Source organism: Mesitornis unicolor, unplaced genomic scaffold, assembly GCF_000695765.1.
Source record: "Mesitornis unicolor isolate BGI_N332 unplaced genomic scaffold, ASM69576v1 scaffold5281, whole genome shotgun sequence".
Taxonomy (NCBI): domain Eukaryota; kingdom Metazoa; phylum Chordata; class Aves; order Mesitornithiformes; family Mesitornithidae; genus Mesitornis; species Mesitornis unicolor.
The window spans coordinates 37753-53435 of record NW_010165648.1 but is presented as its reverse complement, the minus strand read 5'-3'; the positions used below and the strand labels follow the sequence as shown (position 1 = coordinate 53435).

Genomic DNA, 15683 nt, shown 5'->3' with positions numbered 1-15683 from the left:
AAGGCCACAAGAACAAGTGCAATTTTTTTTTATTTTTGGGTTGGGTTTTTTTTTGGTAAAAACGGAAAAGAAAGGAAAATGAGGAGCTTTTGAGCTCTGAAGAACCCGATCGTAATATTATTGTTGTCCTTTCTCTGGGCAATACGGACTTAGTCTGTAATCCCTGTAATTATGAACAAGAGTCCTTCTATGGGAACTTCCTTTGTTTAACACTTATTTCACAGAATGTAACCTGATACAGAGACAGTCTAAGATTAATTTCCTTTGTTTTGTTTGTCTTTCAGTATTTTGTGTACAAGTGAAAAGCCTTCCTGGATAATTAAGACTGTGTCTAAAATCAGTTACAGTATGCTGATCTGAAAGATTATAAGGAAACTCACGTACTGATGCTTAACTATAAAAAAATAAGATAAACCAGTATCTTAACCCATGTTTTACTAAGTTTATTACACACCATAATATTTACAAAGTAAAAGTTAACTGTAAATTTTCTATTGTGTGAGTTTGTTTTCTTATTATTTTTTGATTTTTAGTTTTTAAAGAACTATGCCCTGCATTTAATAACCCTACAACAAGTACAGGTCATTAACTGAATCTGTGTGACTGCATTAGGAAACAGGCAGTACTCTTGTGTTACAACAAAACAGTTTATTTGTGATCAGTGTTTTATATTCTATACATCCTTCACAAATTTAATTTTACATAAATCGGATACTTCATTTAAAACGTAAGATTTAAGCTTCTAGTTCTTCCCTATAACAGAAGGCTGGTATAAGTTATTTGAAAATGAGGTAACATTTCACAGAACATTTTTTTTCAAGTTTTAGAGAACTAAATTTGCATTTTGTTAAAATCAAAGAGTAGGAAAAAGATGTTTCTTTACAAATGACTTTGCTCAAGTATGTGTTCAAAGAAAACAGGATAAAAAGGCTTTTTTTCTTCTAACATTCTGTACTGTAATGTGTTGTTCAATCAATAGGAATTAGCTTCTGCCATTTGCTAAAAGAATGAGTAGTGGGGAACAGGATAAGTTGGGAATTTCATAACTGGTAACAGAACCATTCTCTTGGGTAAACCTACAGAGAGAAGAAAGGGAGAGGACTCCAAATAAGTTCAGTGATCCAAGAAAGTCAGATAAGAGCTTACAGTAGTGTTCTCATTAACCTTTTCCAGATCAGTCAGTCAATGTGATTTTAGGGTGCAGAGTCCCATAAACAGTAACACTTCAACACTTTGCACTATTTCAAACAGATGGTTAGCTGAAAAGTTTGCTTTATTTTTGCCCTGGTGTTTGGTAAAATTAAAGTAAGCGATATTCTCAAAAGCAGAATGTGTATTTGGACTTGAAGCTCTACTTCATAATCTTTATGATCATTAATCTCTACTTATCTCATTCTATGTTCTGATTTCACAGGCTAGTCATAACTGTAGATATGCCAGACAGGCACTGCTGTGCATAAAAGAGAATTCACAGGGAAACTGTTCAGCAGTTCTGATAAACGTCCAGGTAGGTCAGCCAAAAATCAAGCACCTACAGTAAATTCTGCATCTGCTTCATTGTTCTGCATTTCCTCTCCTGTATTGAAGTGGCAAATCTGGAAAGATTAATATCTGCCTGATTTCATGATTATTATAGAGTTCTTGTGGCCTCACAAACTTCTGCACAATTAAATGTTTGTTTGGTTTTTTTTTAATCTTGCCTATTTAAATTCTAGTATTTAACCTATGTGTCCATTTAGAAATCACAAAGCAGCAACAGCAGGTATTCCAGAGCACCAGATGATCAAAGTGAAGTTTCCCAACATGCAACAGCTTACAAAGGCAGAGAGACATGTTTACCTTACAGCCAAAAAGCATTATCCCAGTACTTTGCATCACAATCATAAGACATTAAAAACAGAAACTCTTTATGTGAAAAATGGGGGCACTGAATTTCACAATGCTTTGAAGTCAGTGATACGTCACTACATAAACACAGCTAGGTGATTAAAATCCAGCTCTCAAAATATGCATCATGACAAGACCACAAAACGGAATGAATGAGAAAAGCAAGAAAAGCTGAAAGGAAAGTTGGTGACAAATTGTATTCTTTTCTTCAGCAGGGAAAGGATTCCTCTTACATCACTGGATGTGCCTGCCTGGGACACATGCAGGTACCACTCATCTTAGTTACAGTCTGTGACTATTGCTTGGAAAGAACCAAAGGGATTTTTAAAAATCCGCACCGTGAAGTAAAACCTAAACTAAACGTCCTTTCGTTTTTCCTTGAGAAAATGTAGCTCTTCTGTGTGTAATACAACACAAAAGCCAACACACAGAGCACAGGCAGTGGGACAGCACTGCTGTCAGCTGCTGTGCTGTCAAAGCACTTGGCCAGGAGTTCTGAAACAAGAGAGGTTTGCCTCAGGTTTGGAGGAGAATTCCACAGTGTAAGTACAGCCCATGGGGCCATTCTCCTTCCCCTTTTCACTGCAGGAATGTGGAATAGGATCAGCTTGTCTTAGTAAATAAAGCAAAGTGAACATCTGCAATAAAGCAGCAGCACTCCTCCCCTGTTTAAAGCTCACACCTCTAGGAGGCAGTAGTGAAATCAACATTTCAAAATACTTTTAACTCTTACTATGCTGTCAGGGGAGCTGGTATTGCTCAAGCTATACAAATTTTAGAGGAACAAGTACTACAAATGCTACAAAGCTAGCAAATTAATATCAAATTGCAGGCTTAGTTTCCTATATGAAAAACTGCAGGCCTTGAAATGTATTCAACTTGCCATTTGAGTAGTGGGCTTTGCCCAGTCCCTGTGACAGGAGAGGACAGTGGGACTGGTTCTGGTGGGCTCACTTTCTGTGTGCCAGGACATATCACTGACTCCAAACTGCTTTGCTCCCATTGCCACATAAACCTCATTCAAAGTAACCAAAAGGGCCGGTTAGAGGTATGCATTGTTAGTCCAGCATAAAAAAAAGCCAGTGGGTAGGGAAAAGCTGAGTTAAGAAAAACCCTTCCATCATAACTCTCTGATTAAATTAGCTTCTTTTACAATCTTCATGAAACCAGTGCTTTGCCAGCCTAATATCACTATGTTTCTCAGTAAAAAGCATTGTGGCAAATTACCATGTCCTTGCTTCCTTGCAATCTGATTGCTAACAATATAAACTCCACAAGAAACATTGTGCTTGTCCCAAGCAGCAGTGTTTTAGCCTGCGAGGGGTGGGTGAAGGTGCATGTATATGCACATTGGCTTCATAGAGTGGACAGCATTAAGGGAGCTTTGTCCACAAGCCACTTACACTTGGGGACAAACATTTTGCCAATGTTATCGTTATGCCATTTAGATAAATATTGGTGAGAGATGCTGAAATAGGCCCTTCGGTAGTCTTTGAATGGAGCACAGATTGGCTGTAAAAAGTAAGAAAACTACTTCAATTCGGTTTCAGTATGAAAGGGAACAGGCAATTAGAACAAGCAGTCCTTCCACAAATCAGGCAAAGCATAGGCAAAAAAGCTACTCCAACCAAAAAAGAACCACAAGGTTATGGCATAAAAGTGTTGTTTTCATGTTTTAAGAACTTTAATCTCTTTGAATTTCTCTTTGGACTGCCACATTTGGACTGCTACAACAGTTTCTGTATCAGTTCCACTTTGTTAATTACTGGGTTATACATACCGTAAGCTGGTGCAGCTGTACTGTACCCATACGGTGCTCCATAGCCTGCAATATAAACAGATAAGAGATGGGTTTCATTTCCTACAGCATCTGAAGACAGTCACTGTTTGCACACCAACGCACAAGGAGGGACCCTTTCTGGTACATGAAGCAGGAAAAACAACTTACACTAATGCTTATCAATATTGCTGCAAACGCTACAATCCGTCTACATGGTGGCTTGAAGCAGCAGCTACCCAATGACTTTCTTAAGCCTTCGCATCAAAGAGTTAAATGTCATACTTAATTTCCTTAGCCCTTAAGTCTGTACTGCCAGAGCATGGAGTTGTCATGGTCCAGACATCCCATATTTGCTTATGTTCTTCTGAAAAGAAGAACACAATCTAATGCAAAGAAGAGTAATTTTCCTCCTCTTCTGTTGTAAAGGAGGGGAACGCTGGATGCCTGTGGCAGATGCCACATCGCCATCTCCTGTGTAACACTCCTGTGAATTCCGTTTTCTCTGCCACTTCCAACAGACAAAGTTTCACAAAGGACATGTGGAGTCAGATCAAAAAGCAGCGGTAGTAACACCAATCTTGGTTACTACATTTCAGTAGTTCATGAAGGCCTTAAGGTTTTGGAGTTTTTGTGTCCATCACAAAAAGCAAGAGATTTCAGAGATGAAGAGAAGCAATCTGTGAAGGCCAAGGCCAATAAAAGCTTAACAACTACAGCGACTGGGAAATTAAACCTATTTCTGGAGTAATTCCATGCTGGCAAGAAGCATGCCCCTGGCAGGTTAAAGTGACTCACAAATGACTCCTCGGGCAGAAAGACAGTTCCAAAAACAATGTTAACAGCCATTAAAAATGAATTACTGGTTTTTAATATTTATAATTATATCAACATACAGGAACAATAAAGACGACGTGCTGCTGACTGTGCCAGGAAGCAAGCCTACCAAACAGGGCTCTGCTGTTAGCATGTGCAAACTGCTGAAGGGTGTAATTATTGCTCAGACTATAATGTGAAAACCTGAGCATGAGGAATATAAGTTTTAATTTTCAGAAGCTATTGGATTTGCTTTGATTAAGGAATTGCTAGCGTCTCATTCTTAAAAATCTGCAATTCTTATTCCAAGGAAAACCAATGTCTAGATTCCCTTCACATGACACCTGCAAGCCTCAGACATGCAGAGTCACAAAGACTAATGCACTTTGAAAAGTAAGGAGAATGAGAAAGTGTACATTTCATTACAATTTTCTTGCATTTATGGGGCTGTCATATTGAAAACAAAACTACCAGACAGTAGTAGTTGAGCGCTTCAACTCATGCTGGAACAGTTTTGCCTCTAATGGCCGCAAATCTGCATTAAGAAATCAGCAATGGCATACCCTGAGTAGTAACTCTCCTGCTCTGCATGGTACGGACCAGGGATAACTGAACCAGAAAGCCCTTGGATTCCCAAAGATGTTTCTGCTAATCAGAGCAACGCAGCAGGGATGATGAATTCACATAATGCAGAGTATGAACAGAAATTCTTTCATTTTCAGTGTTTTGGCCACCACAGAAGCTACTAACACATGCTGTGCTCCCATGTGCAATTCACTGAGGTGGTTTCTGGGAGCACAGTGACTCCCGAGCCTGCCAACTTCACATCCACAAGGGTTTCTTGGGAAAGCCACTCCTAATCCTAAAGGGCACATAATCCAGGAGGTTCTTAGCTAGGAATAGAGTTTTGGGAATTGTGCTGTGGCAGTGAACTACAAAGACGAGAAAAGAAAGTAATAAAGCCGGGAAAGCCATTATGCCCATAACTGTGCTCTGTACGCACCAAGCCTCAGGTTGTACACTCATAAAGGACAAGTACTGCCAGTTTTTCAGCTCTGATTTATTTAAAGCCCCATGAATTCTCCCTTCTGCTTCATCTCAGATGATTAAAGCTGAAGAAATTACTTGCATAGGTGACTGACACACACAGAAAAGAACACTGCAGAAGACAAAAAATAAGCTGTTAGCTATTAGTGTCGTGCCTTACCTGGCGTTATGTATCCAGTAGCAGCAGCTGCCCCAACAAACGCCCCTCGTGTTAAAGCGCCTCGTCCTCTGCCTCGAACAGCCTGGACTGCTGCAGAAACAGCTGTGTTGACAACCCCTTTAGTCTGCCCAGAGTAATAAAAAAAAGCAATTCAGAAAGTGAAAGCATTGCTGGAAATACAAGGCCATCTGCATTAAATCACCACCTTTTAAAAATCCCTTTAAACATGCTTGATGTGTCAGTCTTGTTACAGGTGGAGCAGTGACTGGCAGAGCACTGTCCTAAGGAACCTGACTGACAGGAACCACATGAGTCGCTTGCCAGGTCACTGCCTGCAGCACACAGCAGTGCGTGCTGCGTCCAGGAGCATCTTCACTCTGCTCAGACCTGGCAGTCAGCACATTCACGCTGTGCATTATTCACCTTGGGTTTGGTTGCCTGGGCATGAGTGAACACTGGTGCCTTCTGACCCTTTCTCCTGTGTGCCTCGCTGTTGTCTTTCCCATCTCCTTACACATGTCCTCTCCTCAATCTACAACATTGTCTTTGCCTCTCTCTCACCATTCTGAACCCACATAACTTCAGCAGGGCCAGGATTTCACCCCAAAGACAAATAACCACCTCATGACAACACTGGAGTGCTTTAACCTAACTTGACTAGAGTGCCACCTTCCTTTTCCTGTTGCCACCACCTACAAGCAAAAAGCAGCAAGGAATTATTAAGACATGCTGGTGTTGCTCCCTGCACCAGAGCACAACTTTGCTGTGCCTGGATGCCCTTGACTGCCTCCTGAAAACAATGAAGTGATGCAAATCCAGGTATTTCAAAGACAGGTGTAGGCAGTCATTGCCATTATTGACCTACAGTAAAAAGAACACATGAACAACAACAACAACAAAGAAAAATCAAAATTTACAAAGCACTTCAATCAGAGGTCGTTTTTGTATCTGGAAGTGCATGTGAAACGTTATCTTGGGAGGTAGCATTTTTCTCATTTACTAGACTTTAAACACAGGAACGGAAACTGAAATACTCTTAACTAAAGGTGTTAGTGGAGAGGACTTATCAGTTGCAGAACAAAAATTAAAACAGTTGACTTATCTTTAACTGTATTTTATGATACAGTCTGCTCCAGCATGAAATGACAAGAAGATCCTAATTCTAAAGCATATGCACAAAAAAACCCCACAAATTGTAGTCCTGGGGACTTGGCTCAGACTGTAGTCCTCTGGAAGAACAACACTGCTGATCAGTTTCTGCTCTCTTCAACCTTAATCTTCATAGATTTGAGATATCAATGTGGCTGTTAAACCTAATGGACAGGATCAAGCTTTTCATTATACAGGTCTTCCTCATCAAACAAAATGGCTTATCTGGAAAGTTGCAAAAGTCTCTGCTTATTCCAGAATGTAGAGTTAAGGCCTTTACGTGGCTATGACTTACACGATGAAGGAGCACACTGTGGCTCTGACCTTAAACAGGAGACTTCCACATCATCACCGCTTAAACCACTGACCTTGCTGTATCTCCTCCCGCTGATCAGCCCCTCTCTCTCCATGCCTCCTTTTCTCCTTTAATTCCCACAATATGATCCTACCTATCAGATTATATTGTCATACTACAATAATTATTATAGACCCTGACATGCATGTGTAAAATGAGACTGAAGTCACTTGCTTCCTGTATCATAGATCAGCCCAGAGCTGCAATAACAGAGCAGTTCAAAAAGCAAATAATTCTTACCTGAGGAAGAATCTTCTTTTTCTTGTTGTTGGCTGCATTAGGCCCAGAAAACAGTTTTTCAAGTGCTGCTAACGCAGCACTTGCTTTTGCCACCTTCTTATTTGGGCCTGCACCTCTGAACTTCTGCCCATCTACTTCTACCTGAAAATTGAGACATGAGTTTATGCCTAGTATTTATCCTTAGGAATTCCATGCTGCACCCACTGGTCACTGATGTGCCATCCATAAAGAAATAAAGTATTAAAAAAAAATACCAAGTGTATTTATGTAACACATTTATATTGCTTCTAGATTATGAAGCTGAAAAAGAGTACCTAAGTGATCCTGTGAAGTATGCTATCAGAGATACTGGAAATCTGGAAACTCCAAGTGCAATTCAAAGAGAACCTGTGTATCTGTTTGATACTGAATTTAGCCAGCATGCTTGAGCTTCACAATGTGTGACCGATACTGCTAGGAAACAGGGGGTTTAGGAATCATTTGAGACTCTCCTCATCTTTATCAATGACTTATATACCAACATGCTTGCCGACGCTATACGTACACTGTCTAACTGGGATGCCACCTCACAGCTTTAGAGCCGAGAGCTTCTTCAGAGATAGCATCAGTAGATGAAGAGAAATCAAATGAGTTTACCCTCTGCTACAGTCACTGCAAATACTCCTGGTAAGCTGGCAATAGGAGACTTGGATCAGGTCACTGACATAGGGTTACAAAATACGTTTGCAAAATTTGAAAATCAGGTATTTTTGTCAAGCTGTGGATCTTCTACTTCCCTCCTCCTCCTCATGTCAAGATATGATGTAGTTTGGGGCTGTCAGAATCCAGTTCTAATTCTCATTCTATTTTCCTAAAGCATAAGACATTTCTTTCCCAGTCTAATCATCACAGCAGCAGTAAGAGATACAAAAACCTGAAAACATCACCACCATAGATTTGCATTGCAAAAAACAAAATACAAAAAACCTGCACTGTAGCAGCAAGCAACTCCAATGGCTGCAGCAGTGTTAAAAAACCCACCAAACCCTACCAACTCTGTAACACTGCTTCACTCACCTCCATCACAAAGCGCTTGTCATGGCTTCCACCTGTCTCAGAGATGAGCTCGTACTTCAGACCTCTTCTCTTTTCATTGAGCTCCATCACTGGGTTTTTGCCACTTGCTGTGAGTATAGGACCCTGAGTTCTTACCTGGAGACACATTTACAGTGTTGCGTTAGAGCCTTTATCTCCTCGAAAGGCAGACAAACATCTCCAGCGTTGTGGCTTACAGCACCGCATGGGCAGCCACGTAAAGAACACCAACATTATCGCTGTGTCAAGCGTCCACAATAGCTTGTTCTTCCCAACACATACGCCTCAGCAAGCTTCCCAGGAACAGGCCTATACCAAAGGTAACGCTGCCTTGGCTTCAGTATGGTGTGCTCAACTAGAACAGCAGATGGGAAGTCTCTTCTCTAGAGAACGGTAGGGGGACAAACAACACTAAAAGAAGTCACACCCTCTCTATTTCTGTGGTGAGAGCTACTGTCCTGGTGGCCTCCTCTGGTGTCTACACAACACTGAGCATTGCACCGGCAGCACTTGGAATTTCAGCCCTGAGTGTATCCAGAACTGAAGCCATGGTGTCAAGTTCCTTGAAATCAAAGGCTCTGTCACTGAAAGGACAGATTACTCTTCCCAAACTCACACACATCTCTGCTGCTCGATCTAATTACATCCTGGCACTACTGGGCTCTGACTGGAGACATCTCATATCCTGGCTCGCATGTTTCAGCAGAAATATCTGTAACTGTTTGGGAAGCAAGGAAGGTAAAGCTGAGATGTCAGCACACCTGCGTATCAACCTGCATTAGCGTGCACTCAGCTACAGATGTAAATGACTACACACTAATGAAGAAAAAGATGATTAAAGCATCAAAACAGAGTTTTCAAAAGCAGCTTCTTATTTTGGATAAAGATCAAGAGTCCTAGTACCAGGACCTACTCTTTGAAAGTAAAGTGTCTCAAAAGTGTAAATGTGGAAACTCAGGGTCATGCAGTGTAGAAAATATCTTGGTAGTCTTAAAATACTACCCACTTTTGTGATAACGTATAATAAATGTGTATGTTAAAGGTCAATTAACAGGTCAGTTTGTTGAGTATAAAGTACCCCCATTTCCTTTCCCTGGAAACATCTCAGTGGATTAAATATGTATGTGAATTGAGTTGTCTGGCATTATGCACTGTCTGGAAATTAAGTGGCTTCCAACTGAAGAAATTTATGTTTTAACATCTTGACATATTTGAAGAACAGAACAGTGACTTTTATTTACAGCACAACCCCCCTGCAGTCCTGGAAAAAAGAATTATAACAAAAAATGAAGCAGGGATCTACGACGTTTTGTCAGTACAGCCCCTGGAGATCTCGCCACAGAGCTATCAGGCAGATGAACAAATACACAAATTAAAGCCATTACTTAGTCTTCACATAGGATGCTTCTCTAAAATCCCTGGTGGCAGTTATGAACACTGGTGGAAGAAATCAGGAAGAGAAGGGGGAAAGGGGTGACATCTAAGCACGAGTTTAAAATTTCCTGGTTTCTCAGTGGTGAAAAGAAACAAATACCAGAAATAAATACTTCAAGAAAATACCCAATTAATGTACTACAGACTCAACAGCTTGATTCCTGGGGACAGTCAGCCAAAGTTACGAAGTTACTTGAATTTTGTCCTTTGAGGAATACTCTGTTTTCCGTAACTTCAACAACTTCAGTGAGACAAGCAGCACAGCATGCTCCTTACAGCATCTGACTTCAGCTGCAAGTGCCAAAATTAAAGTATATTATATTGAAATGAGAGCATTTTCAATTCAGCATTAACATCTCCTAATGAATTTTTATATTTTCATTGGTCTTCATGTGTATCAGTTGAAAATACTGTATTTTTAAGTATGCCTTTTTGACAAACCCACTATTGCAAAACAGACATTGTAAACTTTGCATTACCAGAGCCCAAAGGCACCAGTCATAAAACCATACATAACCTAATGTGCAGAGACATCACCTGTATTTATGGTCTTACAAGGACAAAATGCCTTCCCCACCTTCAGCTTGAGGAAAAGAGGCCCAAAGATGAGTTATTTGTCCAGTGACACCCAGTCTGTGGCAGATCTGAGACTGTAAACTCTCTTCATTCCTCATCCACCAGCCTCTAACTAAAATGCCATCCTCTTCTGGGAGAAGAGGAAAAAGAGACCCCAGACAAACAAAACCCCACACTAAACCACACGTCTCTCCATCACCTGTAGTTTTTAATGCAGTACTCACCTCTAGGGTAGCAGAGGTGTCAGCTGTGGAATTTCCAGTATTATTGCTTGAGATTGAAGATATTGTTTCATTTTTACCTTCTGTATCTGATTTTTCATCAGAACTCATACACTCCACATCTGCATCAAAACCAGTTGGATACCCCATTGCTTGTAAAACCTAAAACGAAACCACATCAAATTAACTGTAAAGTAAGTAGCAGGACAGAAACAAATACGAAGTTGATCACACACCAAGGAACGTCCACTATGCACTTCATAAAGGCAGACTGCTTAGAAATGTTTTCTCCTGGGTTGAAATGGAGAAAAACACAATAGCAATTGGGAAACTAGTTCCAGGTTTCCAGAAGTTAAATCGGCACAAACAAATTTTAGTCTCAAAGACAGTGATTACTCATGAGCATCATTCATCATCTCAAGAATTCCTTGTAGAATAATAGATTAAAATTCAGAAGTACATCCACTGTATGATAAGGAGATTGTTTTGCACACCATTTCCCCCACTCTCTGTGTATACAGACAGACCAAGAGATCAACTGTGGGGCAAACAACAGAGTTTTAGGAGAATTAAAGCACAGCACTTGTACAACATGGGACTTCTGGAGTTTCCTAGGAAACCTCAGGCCAGTAGGTACCCAGGGAGTAGAGAAAAACATATCCCTGAAGCTCAAGGGCTGATACTACCCTCCCTTGCTGCCATCCTTCAGGAACGAAGTGTCTGTCTGTGCCTCTTGGTGAGCCATGGCACAACTACCAGGCTCTTGCCGTGCTGCTTACAACCAGCAGCCAGACAAAGTGAAATTTGACTGGTTACGGTACTCTTCACCACTTCCTTCTAAAACCTCCTCCACCAGCAAGGCCAGCCTCTCCTTTAGCAGCTACCTAACCCAGCTGTACCAGACACAGGCCTAAAGAATCTGAAAAGAACCTGAAGCTCGCCCGAAAATTTATTCCCAAGAACAAAGTTTGCAAAAATCACTGTGTTCCAATCCTGAATTGAGAACTGCATGGGTGGCTCCAGGCTCAGCTCCCGAACGACTGTGGTACCTTTGGCTGCATTTTCAGGGCTTCTAAACTTTAAAGAGGTCAGATCTAGAAACTGAATTGGTCACATTATTCCCTCTTACCGGTCTGGGAAAGCAGGGCTCAGATCTGCCAGGAAAAAAAGGAAAGGAGAAAAGGAGAAAAAAAAAAAAAGCTCGTCTCTACCACACCACCCTTTTTCTCTTGGCTTCAATTAGGGATGTTTTGAAGCGTAGCCCAGGATTTGTGTATGTGTACATTTAGAGAAGACAGAGCTGGGCAGGCACCAGCACAGATCTGGCTGACGCAGAGAAGTTCAAGGGCAGAGAAATGTCAGCTTTTCAGGGCAAGTTTTGTATTTTTTTAATTATTTTTTTAAAATTACTGCAGGGAGGGAGGCAAAATAAAAGAATGAGGCAGAAGGTCTGGAAGGACACACATGCAGAGAGCTACTTTTCCTGGAGGAACAACACATTCCCTCAGATACTTCTGGACACTTTGAACTTGAAAGCACATGGGACAATGGGATTTTCAAAACTGAAATCAAAGGAAAGTAGAAAGTTGCCAGATGAAGCTTCTATAAAGGAAATTCTTGTTCAAAATAAAGTGAAGCACAGAATGACAGATGGGCTCATTCCTATCATAAGTGCAGTTGTGTTAAAGAGGTTCTCTTTCACATGCATTGTCTGTAGGAAACTGGTTTCTTTCCAGAAACCCAGCAGGCTCGGTCTGCTTTAGGAGCCTGAGCTGGCCTCGTGCAATACAACAAGGATGCTCATGTTGGTCATTCCAGTCTATCACTGCTTACAGACCTCAGCGCTGCCATGTAGAGCTCCTACAGGAAGCAACAGTAGGTGGCCTAGTACTGGAATAATATTAGTCTCTTACTGAAAAAGTAGACTGGAGACCAATAATTGATACACATGGCTTATCCCAGTGCTCAAAGGTACTCTTCAGACTGAGGAGAGGAAACAACTCCATGTTCCCTGGAGCTCACCACCCAGGAGTAAACACAGAGAAGGGAGGGGAGAGAGGAAGCCACCACATGCTGTTTTCAAACCAAAAGGAGGAAAGAGTAGAACAGAACAAAACTAGACCCCTCCAGTGCAGACTTCAACACCACGAGCAACCCCTTGTACATGAGCTGACCTGCAGAGCCCTGGGATGTTCTCCCTCCCCTCCACTTGTATAAAACCAGTGATGCTCTTTGAACCATGCCCAGCTGCATTTTGGGCGTTTAGATAGCGGGTCAACTTCATCCAGATTCTTTTAATTGCGCATATTACCAGTTCTAACCACATTACATACTCTCTGTTCCAAGATCTGGGGTTAGCAGATTACTTCAGGCTGCCTTACCTTCACTGCCACATGGAGCTTGGCTGTTTTCTTAGAAGGTCCTGATGCTTCATATGTCGTACCATCAACATCTACAGACATTGTGAAGACTGGGGCATGGACTGGACCAGACTGTGACAGCAGCTTATACTGAAGCCCTGGCCTGATTTGGTTCAGCCTCATCAGAGCATTCATGAGATCTATTGCTTTACTATCTAGTACTAGTACAAGATAGTAGAACGGGGGTGGGGAGGAGGGGGGGAAAAAGACAAAAAAAAAGAGGGGAGATGAAGAAACCAAGATGAACAGAAAAATGAAACAGTTTGCATTTCAGTGTCTCCTGTCTGTATAAAGGAGCAAAACCATCCAAGAGGCTGAAGGAGGCTGAGGATAGCCCTAACGCTGTTAAGTCTTTAATAAGCCTGTCTACTTTTAGGTAACAACTCTAATTACCCATTTTTTAAAACATTGTTGACACAATTCTTTTGCAGCTAGCTATATTCTTCCTGGCTGCTATAAAAGGAGTAACAAGTTTTATAGGTAGCGAGGAACCAGATCCAGAACTGGCACCAAAGTAGCACAACAAAAATAGTTCCCAGAACTGACTGGATCCTAGCAATGCTGAGGACTTACAGCCTGTGCGTATATGCAACGTCAACATTTTGTAGATTAAGCATTTTATTTTTCTTGTGGGAGGTCTTGAGAGACCAACAACTAGCTCAAGAAGAGGAAAAATGCAAAAAAGGCAAATCTTCACACAGCAAAGTCACTGCAGTATTTTGAAAACAAAAAACTACAGTACAGAGACTTTATCAATAAAATACTTCAGCTGCTTGGGCAACTTCAATTTTCCTTCAACTTGATGGGAAATCCCATTTAAAAATGCAAATCATTCAGTTAGTAAAACATGTAAGGGGAAGTTCAGATGCACAGTAAGAGATGTGTTTGACATTCCAAATGTGGGGTGATAGAGACAACATTTCTTGTTCCAAAGACTTTTTCACATGCTGGTCCACACCAACACAGAGAGGCTTTGAAACCAGCTCCCACTGTACAACAGATCTCGGAAAACAGAATGCAGAAGCGTTACACTTACTTTTCCTCAGATTACGCTTCATCTTTTTATTTGGATCTTTATCATCCGCAACACTATCTTCAAATGGTCTCTTAAGAGCAGATGAGCCTGTACCTAGGGTATAAATTTCCTTGTAATATAGATATGCCATTAGAAAAACAAAATTCCATAGCAGGAGTCTGATTAGTCCCATACTGTTCCTTGCATGTTTATAATGAAAGGAATTCAGCCATCAGACAAAGCTTTCAGATGACTACACATAAGCTGCTATTACCTTATTACTCACTGCACCATGCCATGCAAGATCTCTTTCCAATCTCATGTGTGATACAAGTAGTGTAACTCTGCAGTGTTGCTGTATACAGTTAGTCTAAGGCAAGAACTCTAACAGTATTGTTTGTACAAAAAATATACTTGGAAATTTATTAGATATTTATTGTTTTCTCAGAATAACTCTTGCATAATTCTTATTATGGACGCTTGTTATATTCTTTTGACCAGTCTACAATCTCCCTTTCCCCAGCATAAGATTAAGAAACGCTACGTTTACTCTTTATACCCCAAAGGACTTAATGCTTAAAGAAAATCATCAGCTACAGTCTTGCTGTACTGCTGCTCCTCTGTTAGTACTTCTAGACAACAGAACTTCCAGATTTTCTCCTCACAAAGAAGTATTTTAAATAAAACCACAAAACAAAACAACCAACAGATTTAACACTAAGAAAAGCCTTTACCTTGCATTCAGAGCATATAACTCAGAAATTTCACCCATTCTAAATTAACCCCTAGTTTACTGCCCAATTAGTGATTTTTGGAGCAAACAATACCTACCTTCTTTGTCGGTTACTGACCAGGAATATTTCTGAAATGACTTATTTGATGGGAGGGGATCCATTTCCAAAACCTTATAGATCTGACCAAAGGCTGATAGTCTGAGGGCATGCTACAAAGTGACAGTAGAAACACAAGTTACATTGCAGCACTGCTTTACCTCAGTTGTCTAAGTTTAAAAATAAGGTTGTAGACACAAACCCACTGCTATGAGAAGACAGCTTCTATATAGCTATCTTCTATGGCAGCTGTAGAAAATGCTAAAGTCTAACGATTGAAAACTCATTAATTTCTGTAAGACAAAGTGCAAGGCACATTGACCTGGGGCCTATTCAAGGGCTCTGTGCCATAAACACTTGAGGTGGGATGCAAGTGGTGCACAGACATCACACTGCCTTTTTAAGGATTAGATTTCATACACATTTAACTCTTGCACTCAAACTTGTCATTTAACCTTTCCAGGGTAGCGCACCGGAAGCATAGCTGTTAAAATAAACTGCCCTGGGAGAGAATAAATTCTATTAAGGAGCTGAAATCATCACTGGTACAGTATCTAGCTCCTCAGATGTACAAGTTTTCTACCTGAGCACTGTGTGTAATGGCTTCTTTTTGCTGAACTGTCATATAAGACAAAGCATCTGTTGGCTCCCGTTCACAGGGGTCGTGCAGACCAGGGCCTCC

General features: G+C 40.9%; 1 protein-coding gene across 1 annotated transcript in view; it reads right to left on the bottom strand.

Moving 5' to 3' along the window:
* Positions 1-628: 628 nt before the first annotated feature.
* The window catches only part of STRBP (spermatid perinuclear RNA binding protein), a 31158-nt gene continuing 16103 nt past the window's right edge, over positions 629-15683 (bottom strand). The window contains exons 8-17 of the mRNA XM_010194690.1: positions 15585-15679; positions 15003-15114; positions 14193-14285; positions 13118-13317; positions 10740-10898; positions 8488-8622; positions 7432-7572; positions 5688-5811; positions 3668-3712; positions 629-1076 (exon numbers count right to left, since the gene is read on the bottom strand). Coding sequence (XP_010192992.1) covers positions 1000-1076; positions 3668-3712; positions 5688-5811; positions 7432-7572; positions 8488-8622; positions 10740-10898; positions 13118-13317; positions 14193-14285; positions 15003-15114; positions 15585-15679 — 1181 coding nt within the window. The 3' untranslated portion in view covers positions 629-999. The remainder of the gene's footprint in view (positions 1077-3667; positions 3713-5687; positions 5812-7431; positions 7573-8487; positions 8623-10739; positions 10899-13117; positions 13318-14192; positions 14286-15002; positions 15115-15584; positions 15680-15683) is intronic.